Raw genomic sequence first — 25,469 nt, forward strand, 5'->3', positions numbered from 1 at the left:
GGCTTAGGAGTTAGAGACTTGGGATCCGGAATTTGAAGGTTGGAATCCCAGAGTTCACCTGTCACCACTGTGGAGCCTTGTGCAGGACCCAAGTGTGAGTCACTTCTTTGTTCTAGGGTCATTAATAAAATTAATTGAACACAATAACACAAAGACTGAAAAACTAGGTATATAAGGACAATACAGTCATCAATTATTGCCACATTGTTTCTCGATCACAAGTTGCTTCTGGCGGTGAAAGTTTGCGAATGAGAAAGTGTGTGCTCAGAGGGTTTGTGTTTAACTTAATGATTTCCCTCAACACCTTGCATATAGTTCAAGGTGATAATCTTCCGCCTGATACCTCAATCACAGCTCAAGCTACAGTTTTTCACACCTGATTGATTCTGCACCACCTTTACTTTCTATAAAAATAAGTGAAAGAAACATGAAATACTGCCTCTATATATTCTACAGCCTGCTTGCACAGAACTTTTGGGAAGAGAAGATATCTATATCATGTGTTTAATGATCTCTGATGACAAAAAAATCAACTGCAAAGTTTAAAGACCAGACAAGTAGTCATTTAATCAAAGTAATATAGCTCTTTTCAAGTTGGAATTAGCTCAAAGAACTTATAATAACTCTTACTCTGAGTATTTGGATTATTTCCAACTTGGCAACAACCTTCCATTACCTTTTTCCAAGGCAATTACTCTGTCAAAAAAAACTTTTTCCAAAAGAAACCATACTAATGTGCTCTTTTCGGCATTCAGCAATAAAGTTATTGCTGATGCAACTCAATTTAAGAATCAAACTATTCACTTTGCAATGATCACAGGGATTCACAAAATTAATATGAGACTTCCAATCTTTTATCCGTCAGTCAGTAGGTTTTCTCAACAGGCTCCTGCTTAATCTCACTGTCCAAAAACATGCATTTAAGATTAGATGTTTGAATGGGGCTTCAAACCACAAATGTCAGAGACACAGTTCATTTATGAACTAAACCTGGGCCGTCTTTGCTTAAAATGTGCCAGTGAGATCACATTCTTGACTGAAAAAAAAGGTCAGAATGTTTCGGTATGTCGAGAGTCATGAGCTTCTCTTTTTTTGGGACATTTTCTGCTTTGTTGAATACCCCACAGTCATACTTCGATCAGCTGACTACCATACAACAGACAATGGATGTTGAATTCATTGACTGACCAAATTTTTTTTTATTTTTTTCTCCATATGAGCATTAACAGGAATTACTATCTTTTTAAAATCATTCTCATTTTCTGCTTGTTGATGTTTGCTTGTTAACAGTAAAATATTCTGAATGTTGTCTTTCTAACAAGTAAATATTGCCAATGAGGCAAAGGCAACCAACATAAACAGATTGAGCTTTTACTTCAATTTAATTTAAACAAATCTAAAAAAAAAAAATAATGACAATGTAGAAATATTTTTGCCCAATATCTCAATAACTCACTAATATACTGTCCCTCCTATCCTTTGATATTGTGCACTCTTCTTCTCACCTCATATTTCATGATTTGGCTCATCTTTTTCAATGTACTTTTTCTTTCTCTTGGCTGTGTGTACTTTTTCAGTTCTCCTTTCTATTTCAATCAGATATAATTCCAAGCTTTCTCTTTAAAGTTCACTCTGACACAAACCCACAACTCACCTTCATGCTTTAACATTGCAGAGCATGAGAAAACCTGCCACAATGTCAGTTCTGCTCAGTGTGAAACTAATGTTTTCTCATGTTTTTTTGTATCAACAGTGAAGTACAGCTTTTTAAGAGTGCAAAAGTCAATATGACAATGTGTCAAGGCATTCTTCAGGTGATATGATGTATGGATCATCTTTGACTGACCAACTGAGCCAAGAAATTACTTTGGATTTGTCATATTTCTTTCTCATCACCCCTCCCCGATCCCTGCTTCCTTGAATTCCCTCCACACTCCTCTCTCCTCATCTTTTCCGCCTCCCAGATTCCTCCCCAGTCATTTGCTGCTTATTAGGGAGTCTCTCTGTCAACCTTGTCCCATCTAATTCTCACCCAATTACAATCTAAATGAACCACAGGACTACTTAACTTGCTTTGCCTCTTCCCATTGTTTAATTTGTGACGGTAACAAACTCTGATTAGGCCTCTGCAAAGGTTCATAAATTAACCACTCAAGGCCAAATTAATCACCATTCCAGGGAAAGATAAATGGGTAATATTCAATTTTTCCATATGGATCCCACCGACAGGAACAACCCATGGTGAAAGAAGTAACCATGATAATTCCACTGCATATTTTTTCAGGCTGTAGGAGTAGTTTTGACTAGTTTGTCAGTTGCCAACCAATAAATTATAATTTACTGAGATCTAATGTTTAAGACATCTGAAAATCTCTATATGTGGCCTATGCACAGAGGCAATTTCCACTGATAGCTTGTGTCCTCAAGGTAAAACTGGGCAAACTTGACTGTCATCCTCTCAACACGAGTTGTGGAGACAGTATAATAAAACGGTTTGTCAAACAAGGACAGAATAAATAACCTGTAAAGAAAAGAACAGAGGGAAAACAAGTCGATGAACAGAAAAATAAGTTAAAAAGAAGAAAAGAGGGTGGTAAACTGACATGATTAAAGATCAAAATGATGGAAAAGACCAACCACTGATACTGAAAACCAACACTCCCAAAGTGCTCTGCTGATCATCAGAGAGAAAAACAAGAAAATGAAATGTTATTGCCTGATTTTGACAGTGGATTTAATTTAGTATACTAATAGGCAGTGGATAATTAATCCCAAGAGGCAAATCAACACTGAGTGTGTGGGAAAAAAGCTAAACTTTGTGAAACGGCTGTCCTTAAATGACAGGGCAGGATTAGTACAGATGCTCTGTTGTATACCTGTTTTTTCTATAAGGAGTTTTCATGTTATTCCCATGTGGATTCTTCTCAGGTTCTTTACACAGTCACAACACATACTGATAGTTCTAAATAATTTTTTTTTAGGTTGATGTGTATATGGGTGATTGTTTATTTGGGTTGGCCCTCCGATGAATTGGCGGGGTGTACAAGGTAGTCTGATAAGGCACAAGAAAATACGAGTTGATAGACCTTTTAAAGTAACTGTACAGTATCACAACTTTAAATTTAATAGCTCAATCATTTAGGCTTCAAGTTTATTTGAAGTATCTGTACTAAAAATGAAATAACTCCTTTGAAACACAGCCCTCTGTGGAGGACTGAAGATTAGATGGATTAACAAAACTAAACTTAACCAGATAAATTAATATGGAATTTGCTGCCTAATGGGGGGGGGGGGGGGGGGGGGGATAAATGTACACTTCCCCCTTTTTCAATGCCGATTGAATAGCTCTTGAGAGACACTGCTAGGAGTTTTTTTTCACAGGGCAGCTTAAACATTGAAAAAGCACACTGAAATTCAAATAAAAATGATAAAATCATTTAATGAGGGTTGGATGCTGCTACTCTGCTCATACGGCTATTCTCTGAAATTACTCTTAAGTCACTTATATTCTACAGCAGACACTCTTGACATGTAAATGAATGTGTAAAGCCTATTTACACACTATTTATAAATGGATTTTGTTTCTGCATGATTGGCTGATTAGATAATTCATTGAGCAGCTTATACCAAATGCATCAACCAGTATATACACAGAAATCAGTGATGGAGGCAGAGTCATTTCCTGTCACGGACAAAGCTCTTTGTATGTTTTGCACCGACAACAGAAATGCAAGTTGCAGGTGAGAAATGTATATGAGACTAGAAAAGCAATTATTACAAAATGAGGTTGAATTCTTAAAGCTGAATAAAATTAACAACCCAGCAAAACATTGATAAGGAGAATTGTGCAGCATAACATACTGTACACCAACAAAAGAAATCCTCCGAGGCATGTTTAGGTTGAATAGCAGCAGCAGGCACAAAGAAGCAAGTCTGCAAGTAGAGAAACAGCATTTTCCTCTGGAGATGGAGACAACATATCATAATGGGCCTAATGCTTAGAGATGAAGTCACTTGTCAAATAGGAAGCAGTCAACCTTGGAAATATTGCCGTTACAGTAACTTCTACACAAACCGCTCAATGCTGCTGTTGTATAATAAAGCACAGCTCAAAATACACAAAAACAGCAGGACTGAAAACCTATGGAGAATTTGTCTTTGTGAACGGCGCCAGTGCAGCTTTATGGCGTACAGCACCTTTCACAGCAGCTCAGCTCGCAACAAAAACAGATTGGATTAATAGCTGCTGAAGCTATTAGAAGTGGAAACAAATGAAACACATACATAACAACCATTGCTTGCTGCCAGGAATAAAATACAGTCTTTGCTACAACTTGTGCAATACCTGTACTGTTCAGAGATTTTAAATCAAACAAGATTGTCAACCACTCCAACAATATGTTTACAATCCCAGTGAAGCCCCACACTTTAACCCATTAATGACAGGAGCTAATTTTTAAATTAAGTAGCCTATAAAAGTTCCTTCTTGGCTACCTCATATCACAATAAAGCATCACATTACAACAAATTGTGTTGCTGCAGCTTTTGAAGTGAAATTTTGTATAGTTTGAGTAGTGTTGTGACCCTTCAAGGCCACTGTACTAAACAACTGGGTGCAGGTTACGTGATAATTCTCTTTAAAGATGTAAGGAAGTAGCTGTTGTAGTGTAAAAAAAATCACAATGTACTGTATTTCATAGGTCATGACTTAGAAAATGTTTGGCAAAGTTTCTAACATCCTCATGTTGCATTAAGCACAGAAGGAAGAAATAAACAAGTAACCTAAATATCCTCAGGACTTAATGGGCTGAAAAAAACTGCACTCATATATAAATAAAATATGCTTCACAAGTAAACAATGGTACAATCATTGTTAGATATTAGCAGAGCCAATGGGTCAAAAGTGTATTTAACTTTTATAAGATCAGACGTTTTGATACTCAGTTCTGCCTCTATAAAGAAATTCATCCATTTTTAGGATGGACATCAATAATGTTTGGGGGGGAAAAATTAAGAAATAAAAGACAAACTATGTCAGAAATCGCGACTCTGTATCATATGTCAAATGAGCATAACTTATTCATTCCTGACAGGCGAGTGAAGATGCCCGACAGGCAGATGATTTTTCACCTGAGAAATAGATTTTTCAACTTACGAACAGCTTGTCATTTTGAATGTCATTTTCAAAACGCTGCCACTCCTTGGCTGTTAAGTTGGAGGAAAATGTCTGGACATGGCTGAGTCTCACACTATTAATGGAAAATATTCCTGCCTTTCTTTTTCAGATTGTGTCAAATGGAGTAAACCTAATGCCTGCCAGTCCCACAACCAGCTCAGGAATCTCCTCCTGGAATCCACTGACAACTAAAATGCATTCAAAGTTTAAATGACGTGTTTTTCAAGCACTTCTTCTGAGGACAGCGGAGCAATAAATGCAGTGCAATACCAAAAGGGATTTTTCATATTGTCACAGTTATGTCATTATCTGAGTTTTGCAACAGTAACAGGCTGCAGTCCATTTCATGGGAGCCATTAAGATTAGAGTGACTTTCCAGCAGCATTTCCCAGTAATCAGAAAAGCAAAGCGCATGCCAGAATAACAGCGGAAAGAAGAAAAGAGTTTGTAATAGAGCACAACATGGCATATTTTGAAAAATGCTGTTTGGTTTGAACACAGTAAGTGTACTCACATTGATCGATGTTACCGTCTGCTTTCCCCTTCTCCTGCAAACAGAGAACACACACAGAAATGGTTATTACAGGCTTGGAGGAGTGAGACGAAAACAGCCCCTTTCTGCAGCTTTTCCGTACACCATTCGTTACGGCACCTTTTCCACCTTTTTCTGCTCGACAAGAAAGACGGCGGTGGAAACGATGGAGGGATTGAAAAGAAAAGAGAGTCAGAGATTGCGTGAGTGAGAGAAAGAGATTGTGTGGTGGATGACAGCAGTGAAACGATTTGACTTTTTACTAAAGCCGTTTCCAGACTCAATTCAATCACCCTAATTGGAAATGCGCTCGCCAACACGCTGCAAGATAGTATGTGTCACCGCATTGTACTGGAGCGTTAATCAGGATGTCAAACAATTGATGCTCGCAGGATAAATGCTGATTGGTGTGTCAGTCCTGTCTGTGAGTGTGATATTGACAAGTGGTGTCACATTAAAGTCAGTTCACTTCCACTCATGGCTTTTGCCAAATAATCCAAATGTTAACCAGAACAATCCTCTTGAGATGTGAAGCACGAAACAATTAACATTAAAAGTTAAGCAAACCAGAAAGTGCTGAGAATGATCTAAGACAAGATAATTGTCATTTGGCATCACTGAGCAACATCAAGGGCAAAAAAAGAAAAAGCAGGACGATAATCTGCTTCAGTTATTTTGCAATGATTTTTTTGTGTCAGACAACAAAATTGCGTCTTATTAAAGGAAAAAGTCAAATGGTTGATCGAACATTCATAATAAAAAAAATATTTGAACCAACTACAATTTGAATGGATTAGCTAGGCTCACTGGGATAAAGTTGATGTCCATTAAGTTTCTTGTGGGACCAGCGAAGAGGGGGGAGCTCAGGTGTTACCTGATATTTGCAAATACCTGTTTGAAAAAAAACCACCCAGATATGGTTTCTTTAGAAGGATCAACCAATTGGCCGATAAAATAAAAGAACAAAACAAAGCTTTTGGTGCAACCATAACACAAGGTAAATCATGAAGAAAAAACCTGAACCTGACTAATTGAAATACATGTTCAGAAAGTATGTTTGTATTAAGTGTGTCACAACTGGTTCCAAAATTCTGTCACCCTCAGTGGTGGATCCATTTACAAAGGAAATCACAAGGACTCAAACATTTAATTATTAGATCATACAACACTAATGTTCAGCTGAATCCAGCTGGTTTGTGCTCATTTGGTATGGTTCTTAGTTCCTGGTTACTTTTGCTTGTTACAGCACAAAAACCTTTGCATTAACGTGTCTCTACTTAAAACTAAACTTGAAATATACCTGCAAAACAAACAATGGGCTTGCTGCTTAAAAACAGAAGCAGGTCTCTCAAACCAACACCACTTTGGAAGAATTCAATATGTGATGGCAATTGAAGTGCCGTGACATTTTGCATTCTCGTCCCTCAGTGTGGATGTCACTGATAATGAGGCTCAGTGATAAAACATGTGTGCGTCTGCGAGGCCCTCTCAGGCTCCCAGGAGGCCGAGAGCCTCATGAGAAACAGCAGTTTTAGTGCCTCCTGTCAATGCCTCCGTCTTTGCCTCTTCATCTCTATCCCTCTCACTTCCCTCCCTCTGCCATCTGTCCATCTTAATTGCAGACGTGCTTCCTCATGATGGCAGGATAAAATTGAGTGTGCTCATCAGCACCGCCTTCCATCATCTCGAGTGCCACTGTTTGATCAATTGATTAGAGAATCAAACCAAGCATAGAGGTGACGGAAAGGCAGGGTGGTTATTTCTAAAAATACTGTCCGCTCTTCACTGTGACTCACCAGGCTTCTTTTTGTCATTACACTTCATACACGCTTTAAGGGACTTTTATGCTGCTATATTTGAGAAATCATTCCAGGCAATTTACTTCAGGCAAAGTAGATGCCAACAATCACACATGGTTGATTAGGAGGCTGTTTCTCTTAAATGCTGCAGTGCGACTATCATTGGGCGGAGAAACTTAAGTAATTACCACCAGAAATTCATTAGAGAAAAGAGTAGAAACCCACTGGGTTTCAATTGGAATCGGCATGACTCTTTTTTGCACCGTATTTTTTTTTTTTTCTGAGTCACACTGAATAAATTGGGGTATTTTTACATACATAGAGCTCAAGCAGAGTATGTGATAACATTATGACAAGCGTGAAAGATATGCACAGTAGGAGAAAACATAGATTTGAGGCTTTTTAACCTCTGAGCCAGAGGCTGTTTTCCTTACTTGCAGTCACTTCATTTTGCTTTGGGGTATAGTCGCTGCATATCAGGAGTGTTATATCACACTGTGTCAGACATATACATTGTCACATAAGAAAAAAAAATCTCAAAAAAAAAAAAAACAGACATGGTAGTACGAAATAATTGTATTTTATTTACATCAAAGGCACTTCAGGGTAGTGAGTGTTGAGTTATGAGCTGTTTGAAACCATGTGGTTTGCATGTTCATTACTGGTGTGTCCTTTTGCAGACATGGAGAGGGTTGATTTATGATGAAAAGAGAAACACATCCATACCACCTGCCAGTGTCTTGACTGCAGTAATGAAACATGAAGAAAGCCAGTCAACCAGGAATTGGTATACATATGATATGTTATGTTTACTTGAAGCCTAATGAAAAGGCTTGCATGAAAAACAGGCAGGATACACTTTTTTTTTTTTTTTTTAATTAGTTGTTTCTGATTTTGGTTTACATGTGAGATCATAAAGATTAACAACTGGACCACAACCGCTGTGCAACAAATGGGAAATATGCTAAACAAAAAGCATAATCTGTGTTGTATCTGTAAATTGAGAAAATGATGCCCGACTGGGAGGACTACAAAAAATAAAACAGTTACTTGCTATAATTTACTTATAAACAGCACTAAATGTGAAATGATGATATGAATGCCCAATAGCTGTTTGAGCCAATAGCTTTGTAAAATCTCGGAAATAATTGTCCCTTATAATGACAGAAATCTGGTAAAAAATATTGTTAGTCACAAGCAAGGCACAAATCAGGAGAAATTAAGGTGAGGAAACACCACCAACACACATTCAGTGGTTAAAGATCACAGAGGATTGGAAAACGGAACACACATAGTCAGATTCAAAGAAGCACAACTGGAAAAAAAAAAAGTGGAGGAAATAGACCCTCTACAATACCCAATGACAAACAACGAGCAATGTATAAAGATATCTTTAAGGCTATTATAATATGAAGGCATGCCCCGAGCAGCATATGTTCCTTGCTTCTTTGGTTTTTGATTTGCATAAGAAAAATGTGTTTTCTACTAAAGATTGAAGTGGGGGAAAAAAAACATCACTGCAGACCATGACCAGCATCCTCACACTTTACTCTATTTCCACAAAGTAATTTTCAAAGACAATAAAGTGTTTTTCAAAGTTTCTGGAAAAACTAAATCAGCGTCATAGAAGCTAAAAGCACAGCACGATGGGCGTATTGTTAAATCACACAACACAGACTATCTCAAAATAATATAGTTTTTTGTTTTAACAATCAAACAAAAAGCTGGTATGAGTGCCTTTTCAGCCTCACTGTGGCTTCACTCACTCAAAAATAAGTCATTACAGTGTGAGCTGGTGTCGAGTGAAATGAAAAACACTACGTGTGTGATAGCATTGTGGCGGTATTGATGTTATGGTCTGTTGCAGATTGAGCTTGTTTATTATGTCTTGTGGTGGTAACCGAGTTTAAGTGTACAAACTCAATAAAATGGCTATCGCCTCCTCACGGTAGGTAAGTATGAACATATCTCTGAATGCTACATTGCTCCATCTCGGATGCCATTTAAACTCCCACGCGAAACAAGACTGACACTGCAGCCACCGAGACTGACATTTTGTGGGAATGCAATTTGAACAACAGGGCAATCCAAGCTGGTCTGTGTCTGTTTATGAACTCTGCTCGAATATGCTTTCTCCTCACTCTTCTGAAATATGTTGCTATGCAGGCACCTCTCATTTTAGGGACCCATATGGTCGTACGTGCCCACTTACTCTCCGTGCATCTCCCTCACGCTCTTAATTCCAAGCAACAACAAAACTTTCCTATGGGGTTATTTGGCTGTATGCAGACTCAGAATTGCAATTTCAGGGTATTTGTTAAGCAGGCAGCTGCAGCAATAGTGCCACATGGGACATATTGATGGCTGGATGTTCTGAATATACCACCTGATTAGAGCCAGAAAAGGTGCAGGGAAGTAAAACCAAAGTAGTTTCTGTGTCATCACCACAGTTTTTTCCATCTACATTCAATATGCATGTTGCTCATAGAAATAAGGGATAATAGTAATTCATCAGTATACCTTGTCAAGTTATTCAAATGAGCTGTAATATTTGCAGCCCCCCCAAAAAATGGCTATGTATAGTATGTCAGATGTAATTTACCAGTGTAACTCTGATATTTATGAAATGAGAATTAAAGCCAAATGAATCCCAATGATTCTCTCAGCATCATTAGCGCGGTTTCACATTCCAGTGATACTGGAGATATCTTTACTCCAAACTGTATCTTTAATTTTCAATTTATGCAGCATAACCTCACAAAGTTGTGCTTTTTGTTTATCAGCTCTTGATTAACAGCTTATTGAAAAAACTAAATGGCTCCATTTGCTTCTGACAAGAGCAAATGCCTATTTTCATAAATAACTTTCAAACTAATAATGAATCTTTGCTCTTCTCAGCTGTAAACATTCAGAGAAACAATACAACTTACAAGAAATCTGTTTTGGTCTGTTTTAGATAGTTGTTTCAGTATGAAAAGTTTGCGTTTTCTTGCAAGTCAAGGAAGTTGTGAATATTTCCTTTAATAACCAAAAGTTTGACAATGACAAAACATGTGGAAGGTTGTATGCACTTTGACAGAGTGAGATTACCTCAGGAAAACTTTGCCCTCGGACTGTGCGAGTATGGTACCCTAGATTATATTAGAGATGATTTATTGCAATGGGTCATGTATTCATGCAGGGTTTAAAACTAATGGTGCATGTGTGCACATGGCATACTCATCCAGTGTTGACCTCTTTCAAGCATCCTGCATTTGAACATAGTCAAAGCTCAATTATAGCAGTTGGTTCAAAGCAGTGTTTCATTTTATAGCTGATCAAATTTTTTTTAATATCATTATGAGGCTGTTTACATTTTAAAAATGTAGATACACCAACCTCATTTAACATGATGAAAAAAAAACCCAATATGGATAAGGACACTGAATGGTCTTTACTATTGTGAGAAAAGTATTGCACTTATGATTCATCCTAAAGAGGGGTACACCTCACATACCCAATCCAGCATCTTGCAACACCCAAATTGCAGGGGCGAGACACATACAAAATGGCTGACGCTGCCAAGTGTGATTATCACATCACAATGTACCAGATGGTTGTGCTGAGCATAGCCAGTAAGTCCTACCACTGCAATTATAGTCGAGAAGAGTATTATTGCTTCATATAATAGTAACCATTGCATATGTCTGCCTGAAAGGTTTTCTTCCACTTTGAGTGCAAATTATTCAGAGACAGTTGGAAAAATTGTGAACAAACCCTCTGGGGACTGCAGCGGGAAGAAAAAAAAAAAAATAACTACAGCTTTGTGGGTTCACGTTATAATCGAAACGCGAATGTTGTGCGGATTGCCCCGGCACAGAAAAACACAGAAGAAGAATCTGCTATCGTGGGTAAAAGGCTATTTTCATTCTTTTGTCCCCCATTCATTCAATACATAACCCTCTTACTCCTAAACCTCTAATCCAATGAGCACTATCCCATCTCTCTCTGTGGCTACTGCGAAATCACTTAACCACTCTGCTCTTTATGTGGAAGCAACTTCAAAACTAGATAGCGCAGACAAATATTCAGCATATTGTTCATTTCTTCATCGGGACCTTCTTTTAGAATTCAGACCCAACGCCTTCCTCTCCATATAGTAAACCAACATTCTTGCATTTCTATCAAAATAATACAAAAATAACTAGCATATTGGTTTATTCAAACTTGATGGTTTCCTGAAACATTTGGCAACATCTTTACATCAGTTTGAAGTAACTTATTATAACAGACATGAAGTAGACTTGTCAACACAGAGTTGTCGGTTATTCTGCAAATATTCAGAAAAGTGACAAGAAGTTATAAATCAAACGAATTATGTTGTTTCATCGGGACTTCTTTTTTTTTTTTCTTAATTCATCATTCATCTGTTTTCAGTCTCAGGCTCCCCTAAGTGACTCTGCTGTTCTTCTGTTTACTTGCTTTATATTGTTTTGAAAGGGCTTTAGTCAGAGAAAGAACTGACACTATTTATTCATTCCCAAAGGCTGTGAGAATGTGTCCTGCATATCTAAATTCAAGGGGTCCACATGCCTCACCCCAGGGTTGACTTTAAATCCTGGCACCAATTGACAGACTTTTTAAGTTACAATTCTGGCCAGATAGTTGGGTGGTGGATTGCCTGGGAGTTTTTATTTTGTCTTTTTTTTTCCTGGGCATCAAGGAATTTCAATGGACACATTCATCGGAACAATAGGACATTCCACGGCAGACCGCCAACTGAGTAAAGCCTAAAGTGATGGAGATTTAGAGGAGGCAAAAGACTGGACAAGTTTCCTTATACACTGCGTTATGAAAACCGGACGTCAGCACAGTATGCGTACGTCTCGCCTCACATATTCGAAAATCTGTCAATGTTTTAGGTGTCTTTTATGCAGAGAACACAGGTTGGAGGGGGGTCCTTTTTAATGGCAATGACTATTTCTTCTGCAGGGTTAGCTATTTCCCCCTCTTTTAACCCATTGTGCATGCCATCATAATAGATGCAACAATCACATCCATCCAATCGTTTATTATATTGCTTTATCTAACTGAGGATCGAGCTCACGAGCTGATGCCAACTGATTTTCGGCCAGACTAGGATACACACTGGACAGGTCATCACTCAATTACAGGACACAGAATAACACTAACTGCCTTTTGTTTCGCCAGAGAATCAACAATTAACTCAAAAGCGCTATGAACATACAATTACAAATACAAAAAGAACACACAAATTCAACTTAGAAATCTGAGACTCCAACTGGGGTTATCCTCTCTCTGAGGTGATTGTGCAAACTCTACACCATTATGCAGTCATCACCCAACCACAACTATTGAGAAAAGCTACTGTGTTAAATGGATAAATAAGCATTTGCTGGCTTCGAGAAAGAAGCTGAAAAAGAAAGCAGTAGGTAGACGCAGTAAAAAGTGCAATAAAGCCCAATTTAAAGAGAGCAAGGTTGAGTTTGTGACGTTGAGATGCACAGCACACACCTCCAGGTGGGCATTGGTCGACCATTGTACTTTAATTAAGCTTAAACAAGGTTTGTACTGATCAGTAATGAGAGTGACTATTGACAAATGAAGACACAAAAGTCAATTTTTCTTGTTCCAATTGGTGATCACCATTAAACAGCACAAGGGACTATGCTCTTTAACTCAAAATATCCTGCTTGTATATCCTTTTCCATCTGCCAGCCCTCACAAGTGCCCTGAGCAGTCTGGAGAAACCCTGCATCCCAGCTCACCATATGCCTGCTGCTGAAGCTTGATCCGAATTGGCGTTGGCTTTATTCCTGCCAGATTTGCAGCTGAAGCCCTTGCTAGGTACATATATAATCAAGTCATCAAATTAGAGGCTGATTACTTAAGATTATTGTGTGATATGTAGTACATTTGTCATTGATGTTGGCCATAGCGTCATAACTTTTTTCATAGGTGTAGTGAAAGACAAACCAACAGATGGGACAACGGGAAAAAAGACAACACATTTCAGGAGATGCTTTTGAAGTCCTATGAGTTTCTATATGAACACCAATGAATCACTGATGTTAGAGCATGTGTGCATCAACAACTCAACATGAGAAATCATTGTTTGGCATTTAATTAACCAACCTGTCTGAGTTTATCGAAGAAAAACACGTTTCAACTGGATGTAAAATATGACTTATCTCCTGCTGTGGCTCATAGCACAGCTTTATAGGAACTGAAGAATGCAACAATTGACAAAAGTGGTTTAAACTCTGTGAACAGCTTTGCTTTTTTTTGCAGCCTTGATCTGATTTGAGGTTGATAACATTAATTTGCTGTATATCACCATAAATATTCCCTCTAGCTTGGTAGAGAGCAGAGATGATGGCCTCAGTGTGAAGCGGTACATTCGCTGCGTGTGTGTGCGCGGTTGTATTTACCATGGAGTGCGGTTCCTGGGAGGAGGTACGTGACATGCTGGCTGTATCCGTGCTCCCTCTCCTGCTGCTCTTGTGCCCTTCAGCCAGCCAGGACCCTGACGTTCCCAGTAGAGCGGCCACAGCCAGCGTCCAAACACCCAGGCTGCCCATGAGGCTTATCTGGGTGAAGAAATATCAACACAAAGCATAAAACATCCTCAGATCATCACTTTTGTACAGTTTCAACGAATAAAGTGTTGCCATAATTCAGTCTTCTGAACAAAAGCTGCATTTTTTTACAGCAAAGCTGTGAGTTTCGTGTACCGTAATACAATTTTATATGCAGATGTGGTTTTTTTTTTTTTGTTGAAAACACATAATCATGTTCATCACAGAGGAGATATAAGACAGATCAGCTGAACTCTTCCTCTCCATTCACTGTATTCACAACAATCTACAGCGTTTGTTGCAAGAACACTGCAGAGAAGTGAGATGGACATTGGGAAAATCACTCATAAGTTGCAGTTTTAAACATGACTCGTCAAGTGAGGATGTCTTTACATGTAAAACTATAGGGTGGTAATGACTACAATATTCAGTCCTAAATACCTCCATTTTCATTGGATGTTTAGTTATTATGTTGATGTATTCCCATATGTTTTTTTCTGTTTACAAAGATGTGGATTTTGATCTATTCACAACACGCTGGGACACCAGAAATGATGTCGGTGGCATGTTCAGAGACCAAGTGAAATAAGCACTACATACGCTGGTGAACCCAACATGCGCGCGCACACACACAAACACACAGCATAATGCAGCGATGTAAACATCAAAGCCTGTACTGATGGGAATAATCATCTGTATTACAAAGGACACCGAAACTCTTTTGATGTCAACAAAGAGAAAGCCCTCTGATGTCGCAAATGGTGGAGTAGCTTGGGAGCTTAAAACATAAACTCCGAAGATCCGTTTCACTGCTGTGACACGTGCACGCTGAAGGAAACACACACATCATCAGGAAAAAAAAAAAGAAAACAAATGACTGCACTATTGTGTGGAACAACACGGAGTAAAACGCACCTGCAGTTGATACATTGAAAGATTAACTTTTTGTTTTTGTTGTTTCTTTTACAATCCATACAAAAATTGCAAAGACTCATGAATAATGTAAACATCAATGTGTTAAATGACACCGCTTTAGTAGACTGCCTGTAAAAACTGAATAAACCAGTTTGTAACAGAAGTTCAATCTCAACACAACTCAGTGATATATACAGTATGAGGTGGGGATACATCAATAATAAGAAACTAAAGTGAACCGTTATCTTGAACCGCATGAAGTGGAACTGCAGACACAAATTAGGAGCAGAATGAAGAACACACAAATAAAAACACAAACAGTTATCATGTCACTGTATTCAGTGATCAGGATTTGTGTAGGGTCACTGGGTTTATAATGCCTGGCATGGATGTTTTTAGGTCTGTTCTCGCCTCATGTATTGTTTACCATGTTATGGATAATGAGCAGAGTGATTTTTTTCATATAGTATCGTCATCTTGTGGTTTTAAGGCATGACAAAACAGTCTGTCATGTGTGTTACTGCTCAATCAAGTAATGTTTATCATTTTTACTGTGCTCTATACTTTGATAATGCGCCTTTATTGTGTGTTTTACAGCTGAAACAGCCTGAAAACAAATTTCCCTCAGGGGGCCATAAAATTTGCAGTTGAACTGCTACAAGGGCACGGAAACACATGATGCATCTTAAACAATGCTGGAGTTTATGGTGTTAAGTGTCTGCAGCAGCACCTCAAAATAATATCAACAATTATAAAAAGAAACTCCTTGAACTTCTGTGTTCTGGTCCTGCTGCTTTATTCTTTGTATGACTTTGAAAAAGCTTTAACTGTCATGACACTGTTCAACTCTATTATTGATAATAATGATAAACTGTTTAAAATGTATTAGCGCAGTTGCAATGACTGAAGCTTGATTTACATTTGTGACTAAGTATTGCTCATTAAAGCTTCAAGCCTGAGCTGATGCTAGCTGCCTCCACAGTGTAGAGACATTTGTGATCTCTAAATAAAAATTTTATTACGTTTACTATGAGCTGTCTGCTGTTGTTTCCCAATTGTTTCCACTGAACGGTAACATTTTGAACTTTTAACCAATTTGGAGATAAACTCAAACTTATTTTAAAAAAACAAAACAAAAAAAAAAATGTGGGAGCACCTGCGTTAAATAAAAGACCATGAAAGCAGCTGTAAATCCACATCAAGCATTTCTTTTTGAACTTAGAAACAACACCTGTACATTTCTGAGTTCGATTTTGCTAAAAAGATGAGCAGATGCAGCGTCGGAGTATCTGTTGTAAAACCTTCAGATGAAAATGAGCTTTAAATGAAATGCACACAACTGCATTCAGTTTTTCACACTTTTTTTTTTCCATCATCCCAGCCTTCGTAGAATCACAATTTCATAATCAGCAGGATGTATTGCAAGAACCATGCAAAAGAAATGTTCCTTCAGCATATCATAATGTTTGATTCAGTGTGTAACAATACATAGTATTTCACAATCTTCTTCAATGGCTGAAACTACGAAGGTACAGCTGACAGACTGTGAAATGTGGTTGAAAGAGCCCAAATAAAAAAGCAAAAATTAGACCCTTGAGTTAAGATTATTTTGACACACGTAGTGTTTCTAATGTGACAGTCAGATAAATACACTTACTTTCCACTCCTGCTAACTGCACACAAACAGCAAAATCACATAAGTCCTGTCAGTGTAAACATCACTTGAGAGAAACACGGGCATTCTTCATCTAGCTCGCCCGAGGCGAGTGGATCCTCTGAGATGAGTGCTCTGCCTTGTGAAATTAAACCCCAAATGAGATCTGCCAATCACTATCTTAATGTGCTGCCAGGGCCTCCTGACATTTGCCCACGCGCTGCTACACACATTCATACATGGCGACACGTAATATACACAAAGACACACACACAAACAAAGGCCCGGCCCTGTGGATTGAATGGTCAATGTTGAAATTCATCAGGAGGAAGAAACTCTATGAGGAAGCCATTATTTGACCAGAATGCTAAAGAGCTTAAAGAGACGGATTCTTTACAAACCAGAGCGCCCTTCAGCTGCTTTGCTCACATCGCGCTTCCGTGGTGACGGACTTGCAATATAAACAGACTCGGTGTGAAATGAAAGTTAAACATATCTACTCATGTCGCAGTTACCTTTTCCCCCCCATCTATCTATTTTTCATGTTTCTTACTTTCAATTTTCCTCTGCACTGGGGTAGTGTTCGGGCCTGGAACGTCCGATGGAACTGCCTGCAGCCGGCCCGTCTCCTTTTCCAGCTCTGATTTTTACTATTCAATTTCTTCATGTACATTTAAGGAATATTGGTTCAGAACTGTGCTGTTTAGTTTTTCTAATACATTTTTTTTTTTTTAATGAACTGAACCAAAAAGCATTACTAATAAGTGCTGGAAGTGAAGAAAGTGGAAAAGTGACCTCTTCACCAACACTGCTGTATTGCATCCAAAGTGTTTATGTTGTATTGTGATGACTTTTACTTCAGTTCAAACAACTTGTTTAAAGAGCGATAGCAGCAGCTAACAAATGCTATGAATATTAATTCATCCATGCATCCTCCCACTTGTTAACTGTTCTTTCTTCTTAAACTGTATTGGATCACAATGATCAAACCATATCAGTTTTAGCAGAAAAGACAGATCAAGCACCGACTCTGCAATGGATTTGTATTATTTCCCAGGTACAGTAAACCAGGGAAGCTCCTATTTCACGCCACACAATGTTTATCTGGTGATGTTCCCATTGATCAAATAAATACCAGCTTTGGAAACTAACTGTCAGTGGCAAAGTGTGTAGTAAACAACTTATGATCTTGGGCTGACTGAATGTCCCTGAATACATAGAAAATGTCTCATATACATAGTAGATTGCCATATAATGTTTAAACCATTTTATTTCATCAAATGCATGCAAAATTAACTTCTTCTCATTCCCTGCTGTGGTTTGCAATGCATGCAGGCTGTAAACTGGCTTTTTAATGTTACAATAAAAAAGAATTGGGGGAAAAAAAGAGGAAGTGAAAGCTCAGCTAAATGCCTGTAATGTACCATGCTGGAGTACAGTAAGGAGCCATCTGCTTGCTGCCACATTTTTCAAATGAGGCACTCCAAGGAAGGAGCATGAGGTTTGCTCAGTGAGAGATGCACCATTTCTTCCTACATCCACACTCATATTCACTCTTTGCATCATAAAAGACTGAGATTCTTGATGAATGACCACAAAACATATGAAATGGCATGTGGATGATCATTAGATCAAGTTCTTAAGTGACAAAATACTTTTTTTGTCATGCGTCTCTGCTAACTCTATGTAAATGTTTTCATCCCAGAGTAGAAGTCAACATATAAAGGATCAAATTGTTTGTGCAAAGCAGAAAAAGTAAAAATGATGAGGCACTGGTAGTGAGCAGCGGCTGCACACTGATGGAGTGGTTAACACTCTTGCCTTAGAGGAGGATCATCCTGGCTTGAGTGGAAGCTTGGCAGCCTCTCTGTGAAAAGTTTGCATGTTTTTGCTGTGTGTGGCTTTTTCCTTTTACCGTTCACAAATATGCATTCTTAAATCGCCTATGAATGTGGACGTGAGTGTGTGTGGGGTTTGCTCTGTGATGGACTGGCAACCAGTCCTGGGTGTACCTGGCATCACCCATAATCAGCTGGGATCAGCTCCAGCCCCCCACAACTCCGGGCTGGATAGAGAACAAGATGAATGGACGGCCATGAGGAATGTGAGGATTTAATTGCATGATTCAGGATTCCTTCATTTCTAACCACACCCACAATTCCCTGTAAAGCTTTGCAATGTGTGAAAATCAAACTAAATTAGAACCAATGCAAATTTTGATCGAGGTGTAACAGACAACATTTATGTTGTGTGAAAAAAAAAAAAGATTATTGATTCGTGATTATTCCTGAGACTCATATGTACAAACAGCTGCTTCTTTCTCAGAGTGAGAATCTGCAGAAGCCCGAGCTCCTAGGTGCACACATAAACTGTCAGGCAGCAGCTAATGGTGATATGTGTCGGCAATATCACATATGGATCCCAGAAACTATAATGTACCACAGCGGTGGAGACTCATGTTTCTTGTTTTCTTTGTGGCACACATTTTCTCCTCCAGACGTCAGAGTGCTTGTTCAGGTTGCAGTTATTGATTTGCACTGCAGAAAGCCTTTAGAAAATCTGTATTGACAACAGCAATAGTGTAGACAATAATCTTAACAGCGGCATTATTGTTAAGTGAGCTACTGCAGCTGCAACAATCCCATTAAATGCACAATCATTAGACCATCTCACCCCACACGACAAAAACAAAGAGATTGTAATGCATTTCTTTCTACATATCACAAGATGGAAAACCAATAAGAAAATCCAAATATACCAGCTGTGTGTGCTCAGTATATATGCAATCATGTTCAAGTGACACAATTCTCCAGCAGGAGATGTGATGGGAGCAAAGGACATATGTTGTCATTTAATTTAGCTGACAGTTGTAAAATATAATTGTTATTTTAGTGACTACAATCACAACACTGAGTCAACATGCCTCCTCTAAAATTCAACTAAATTAGCTTGACAAAAATGGCATGTTTGTCAAGAGACCAAGACTTCATCCAAATTGAAAGCTGGCATGTAAAGCTGCATTTTATTTTATTTTTTTCTTTCCGGCCTCCAGCCTCTCGGCTCCTGCCTTGTGTGGCAGCAGAGTCAGGCTTCGAGCAGAGCCTTGGGACAAATTCCTCCGGCTGCTCCTCCATCCCAGCTCTGCACCACTCCAGGTAGCTGCTGTCACAGCCACAGAGGTCACGCGCAGCATCAGCTCAACTATCAGCCCCAATAGCTTACTTCGTCCCTGCAGGATGCAGAGTATAAATTTTTTTATTTTTTTTAAGTGACAAGGCAGGATGAGGAGACCTGACCAAGGCAACATCTGTGCATTGTAATGTATTACTTTGAAGTATGTTGCACATGAAGCACTGCACTGAGCTAAAGCTGCAAAAATCCTAGATATGGATTTAGTTATCAAGCCTTTTTATTTTTGTTCTCGGTTTTTGTATTAGCATGGGGACTTGGTTATGGACATTCCTTTCAGTTTATCAAAAAAAAATAGCCACAGTTTAAAGTCAATTACTAAACAAACATCTAAACAGTTATATTCTGTAAATACTCTAACCATGATGGTGATCTTTAAAACATCTAATGTTTTTTTGGGGGGTATTTTTTCATTCCACATAGCTAGCTGAGAAAGGCTCCCACACCCCACCACTCTAAGGGCCTGCACTACAAAATTATTTAAATAAATAAATAAATAAATAAAAAAAGTGGGTGCAAACAAGATAGTAACAACACATGCTGAAGATCATGTCTGACATGAGAGTCTGAACTCTCCCCGTGTCCTGGGCCAGGTTGCTGCAAACAGAGAGGAGAGGACTGTTGCAGAGTTTTTTTCAGCAGGCATCTGATTTCTCCCTTGTCAGTTTATAGCAGTCATGTCACTTTGTGCATTGCTTCCATTTGTCATTGAACTATGAATCCCCCCACCCCTCCCCCCCTCCCCGAGCAGTCCTGGGCCACCGAAAACAAACAAATACATATTAGTCCTGAAAAATCAACATTTTTTGATATGACCAAGATCACTCCAGAGCTGATCCGGGACCAATAAATCCTCTCTGCTGACATTGCAAACAGAGCAGATTGGGACAGATTTCATGTCCGAGACAAAAAAAAACAACAAATCTGTTTGCAATAAGCTTTAGTTGCTCTTTAATCTTTTAAAATGCATACAAGGGTAAATTAGGTAAATCGTGTCCTAGATTGATGAATGCCTTACATAGGAGTGACTTTGTTAGATTTTACATGTTTCTACAGATTGTATTATTTATGAAGTCTAATTGGTGTTTATTAAGGTTAAGCACTCCAGTCCGTGTCGATACCTGCACACTCACTGCATTTCATAGCCACTTACATTCACAACTTCATGCCCTTAAGGCGACAATGAAAACTAAAGTCCCTCACCATGTTACCATGTATGGAGGGGGGGGGGGGGGGGGGGGGGGCATCTGAGCTGTCAATCATCTTCTAAAAGTAGGTGTTGGCTCTTCTTTTTTGGCCAAATAGTACGTGTCCCTTTTTGGAGCAAACCACCTTACGTTACTGCTGTTACTGCGAGTGCTGCCACACACTGATGCTCTTCTTCAGCTGAATCTCTGCTTTCATCCGACGTCTGCCCTTCCTGTCAGCCTGCATTCAGGTTTCAAACAAACTCTTCTTTAGACAGATGTCTATGTAGCATGAAATAGAGCCACAGAGAGAATCGCCTTTGCACAAAATGTTTTCATGACTCACTTGTCTACATCTAATTCTTGTTCCTATGTGGCTGGCAGAGATACTGAAGAGATTCGGGTGTCATCCTGTCAGCAAACCACGCATCAGGATCACACACTCTAACCTTAGTTATCTCTCAGAAACTACAGGTGAACAGACGCCGCTCCGGATCCCCCGATTTATTTTTCTATTTTATGACTGGAAATGTGATAAATGTCAGAATTCTCTGAAGTGGTGTTTCCCCAAAAAGGATTTATATAGCCCAGTAGCCCAGAAAGATAAGGTCATTGACTGTAATGTAAAAAGCTTAAAAGCACTGGCCTTTGGAAAGAATATGGGAAGCACCATTTAAAAGCTGGCAGGCTTTATCAGCTTTGGATCCAAACAGCTCACAGTTAAAAAGCTTTTATTCTCCCAGAAAAGTTGGAACTAATTAAGAATGAAATGATCTAATTAAAGATGACTTAGCAGGAACAATAAAGAAAATAGCTAGACCTAGCCTTAATCTGCTTGGGTGTGCTAAACTTACTTCCTCTTCAGTGCTTCAAATGGGCCCCACATGTAGTTAAACACACACTGCATGAAAACTGTTCTTAGCTTCTTATATTTTTTTTCAGTACTTTAAGCTATAAGATGCATACAATAGAATCAACACATTTTAGGTCAATGAAAGAATATTATGTTTGTGCAGTACACCCTCTATTAAAAAGTTTTAGTACTATGATATGCATGACATATTCTTTGACAAAACAGCTTTAGTGTAAAATGGCATCATCATTCTGTTCACAAGATATTGCAAGAAAATGACCCACTCATGCAGCATAATTTTTTTAACTAACAACGGCCTAATTTATAATAACAGGTCTTACAACTAGTTAAAACAACACAACCCTCCTGCAGTGAATCATTACTCTGTTAGCCAAACAAAAAGAGGAGTAGGAGCAGAAATGAGTGACAAAAAATAGACCTGCAGCAGAAAACTGTTCCACATCTAAATTATATCAATAACATATTTTCATTTTTTAAATTATTTTTTGTAAAAGCAACCTCCTTTTCACTTTTGTCACACTACAGTTTTTTCCACTTCTGCACAGACCTCCCCTCTGTAATCCTCTGTTTTACTGCCCACATCTTTACCGCATCTGACCTTCATTAGATTAGTTTCTAGAAGCGTTGCTTGAACAAAAAGCTCAGACAAATCTCCACACTACAAATCTGGCAAAACACAAACAATGTCGGACAAATTTTTTTTTTTTTTAATAAAAACTGTGTAAACTAAACCAGCTTAAAATCCTAACACTGTTTTGCGCACATAGTGGTGACAGAAAGTTGAGCTGAAAAGGTTGTGACTTTAAATTTGTACTTGAAACATGTCTGCAACACAAAGCTAATGTTTAGTTCGTGTTCCTTTATACCACTTGAACCAACGAGCAGTCACAGTGCAATAACGCTGATCCCAGGTGTACGAACACAGAGGCAGAGAGTCACAAACACTTACATTCACAGTAATGGAAATACGAGTGTCTCAAGTAGTGTAAAGCACATATTTTTGTACTTTTAGAATTTTTTGGAGAATCAGAAACACCACAAATGAAGTTCCCTATGCCAGAGATTTAATCTGAAGCAAGAGATACAGCTCCCCTTCATTGCTGATGTAATCAGATGTCAGTTAAAAAATACGTTTTTAAGTGTTCATTGTGAACAATCATTGGCAACATTTCAAAAAAGGTTGTAGATAATCCACTTTTTCAGAAATATATAAACAAGGACCTCCCTTTGTTGTAAGAGTTCTTCTGACTATTTGAGCATGAACACAGCACAATTATTGTAGAGTGATTTTGTTGAAAATATGTAATGATCTCCAAGCTTCAGGTAAATAGTATAACTTAGCTGTTTTTCTGGCACTTTGATATAATTTATTGACAAAACATGCCTGGAGCTTGTTTTGAATACTCAAGCAGAATGAACTACTGAGACTAATGGCCATCTATAATGACTCGAAATGTTGAGCGAGTTGCAATGTCATGTATAATATAATTAACTTGTGAATGGACTGAAGAAAATCACGGAAATACTTTTGATTTAAAGTGACATTTGCAATATCTGCCAAGAAGTAAGGAATCTAACAGGAAGAAATGCAGGATTGTTTTGAAAAGCAACGAAGCGGAGAAAATAGTAAAAGTGAAGCAATTTGTTAAAGACAGAAATTACCAAACATACAAACACCAGAAAACAATAATATGTGCAACAATAAAGATACCATTAAAGCAATTAAAACATGGGGGAGAAAAGAAACATATGGCAGAGCTGATAGAAAAGTTAATGAATTCATTTTCTAGAAGAAGAAAAAACCAACAACTGCACATGGGCTTTTTCAGATTGTACTGAATTGTACGTTTGAGAAAGAGAAAATAATGTGTTGGCTTCTCCTGAAAAGGCAAAAGAGCCACAGACAAAATACAATGAAGGTGGTGGTGGTGCTTTAACACAAGATATCCTTATCAGCTTGGCTTCTCCTGCTTTTGCTTCAAATTAATTATTGTCTGACACTCTCTCTGCCACTTTCTGTCTCTATAGAAGAGACGGAGCTTCAGGCTGTTAGGTGGTAATAAGACCACATCTTGAGATGGGTAAAGTGAGAGAAGAGGAAGGAGAAGTGTACCCCTCTACTGTGCAACACTTGATTCTCTTCCTGTAACACTTTGCTTTTTTGGTATTGACTTTTGGCTTTTTTTCTGCCATGTTTCCGTGCACAGATCGGCAGCCCTCTGGTGTTAAAATAACCCCCCATCCTGCTTGTCAGGTTTGTCTGAAAGACGCACAAACAGCGAGCGACTTGTTAAATCCATAAATCCCCTGCAGGCTGTATGACATGGCTGGAAGAGCAACAAGGATCTCAGGGAGATCCGCAGTGCAACGACAGAGAGGTCCGCTTGGATAACAGGACTGGTAATTATACAGCTATAGGAAAGTGAAGCATATCACAGGCGAGCAATATGCATTGGAAATAAAGAGAGGACCACATTCGGAGACACAAAAGGTTGTTTGTGGGTTGTTTTTTTTTACATCATACATCATTGCTGCAGAGCAGATAGACCTGAATCTCTAAATAACCATGTGTGGTCTTTTAAAGCCATGCGGCAGTCAGATGCTGATGAACGATTCCTCCCTCACATTTAGAAACATAGCGCTGGAACATTCATAGCTCTTAGCTAAATTTCCACTGGCAACAAGAAAGCCTGGCTGTGTTCAGGTGATTGCAAATCATACATTAACAAAAATCTAATCTAGTGTGATTTACCCAGAAGCCCTTTGACTTCCAGTAGCCTTGTATGCTTTGTTGACAGGCTGTCAAATCTCAGCCCCAGGGAGCATTTCAAAACTCATCGCTCTGCAGCTTCAAGTCTTCATGTGTGATTTGAAATTTAATTTGTTGACTGCAATAAAAGCACATATGTTTATAATAGAAAACAGAAGCACCTCCCTTTAAAACCTGCTTCAGCGTTTATGGTTTATTCTAATTTAAGCTCTTACCGAATAATCTTCAGACCTCAAAGAGATGAAACTCTTTTATCCGCCGTTCTTGTTTCCCCATTAAATCCTGATAGGTTTTTATCATATATCAAAATAAGGTCAAATAATAAAGCACTGATGGATTGTTTGTGAGTCTGGACATTCATGTAAGAAACTAGTGATTTAGGATAAACAGACTTTTGATCGAACATAAATCCGGGTACAGACCTTCATTTTTCATGTATGGAAATCAAATTATTGATTTTAGCTTATAAGTTGACATTTTGACCCGCTGATATGGCAAAAACAAAACTTTCTGCTCAAAGGTCCCGATATTGATATCGCTTCCAGAGATCTGAAAGGTTAATCAAAGCTAATTCTATTTATCTTCATTTACAGTCTCCAACCACTGAACAGTTTTCGTTATATATGCAGCAGACCAATAACGACTGGTGATTAACCTCAGATTTTCTCTCTGGAACTGATCCAATAGACAATATGTTAGCTACCAACACGTGTGATGTAACATTTCAAGACAGCCGTAAATCACACCACTCTGTCAAATAAGATTTGATTAAAGAAATACAGAACCTCTGCAGTA

General features: G+C 38.5%; 1 protein-coding gene across 1 annotated transcript in view; it reads right to left on the minus strand.

The window, feature by feature from the left end:
• Positions 1 to 14,088, minus strand: part of fstl4 (follistatin-like 4) — a gene marked incomplete at both ends in the record, with an annotated part of 186,026 nt that extends 171,938 nt beyond the window's left edge. The window contains 2 exons of the mRNA XM_080509279.1: positions 5,691 to 5,724; positions 13,939 to 14,088. Coding sequence (XP_080365405.1) covers positions 5,691 to 5,724; positions 13,939 to 14,088 — 184 coding nt within the window. The remainder of the gene's footprint in view (positions 1 to 5,690; positions 5,725 to 13,938) is intronic.
• Positions 14,089 to 25,469: the final 11,381 nt, after the last annotated feature.

The sequence above is a fragment of the Blennius ocellaris genome (assembly GCF_963422515.1).
Source record: "Blennius ocellaris genome assembly, chromosome: 14".
In the NCBI taxonomy this organism is placed as follows: Eukaryota; Metazoa; Chordata; class Actinopteri; order Blenniiformes; family Blenniidae; genus Blennius; species Blennius ocellaris.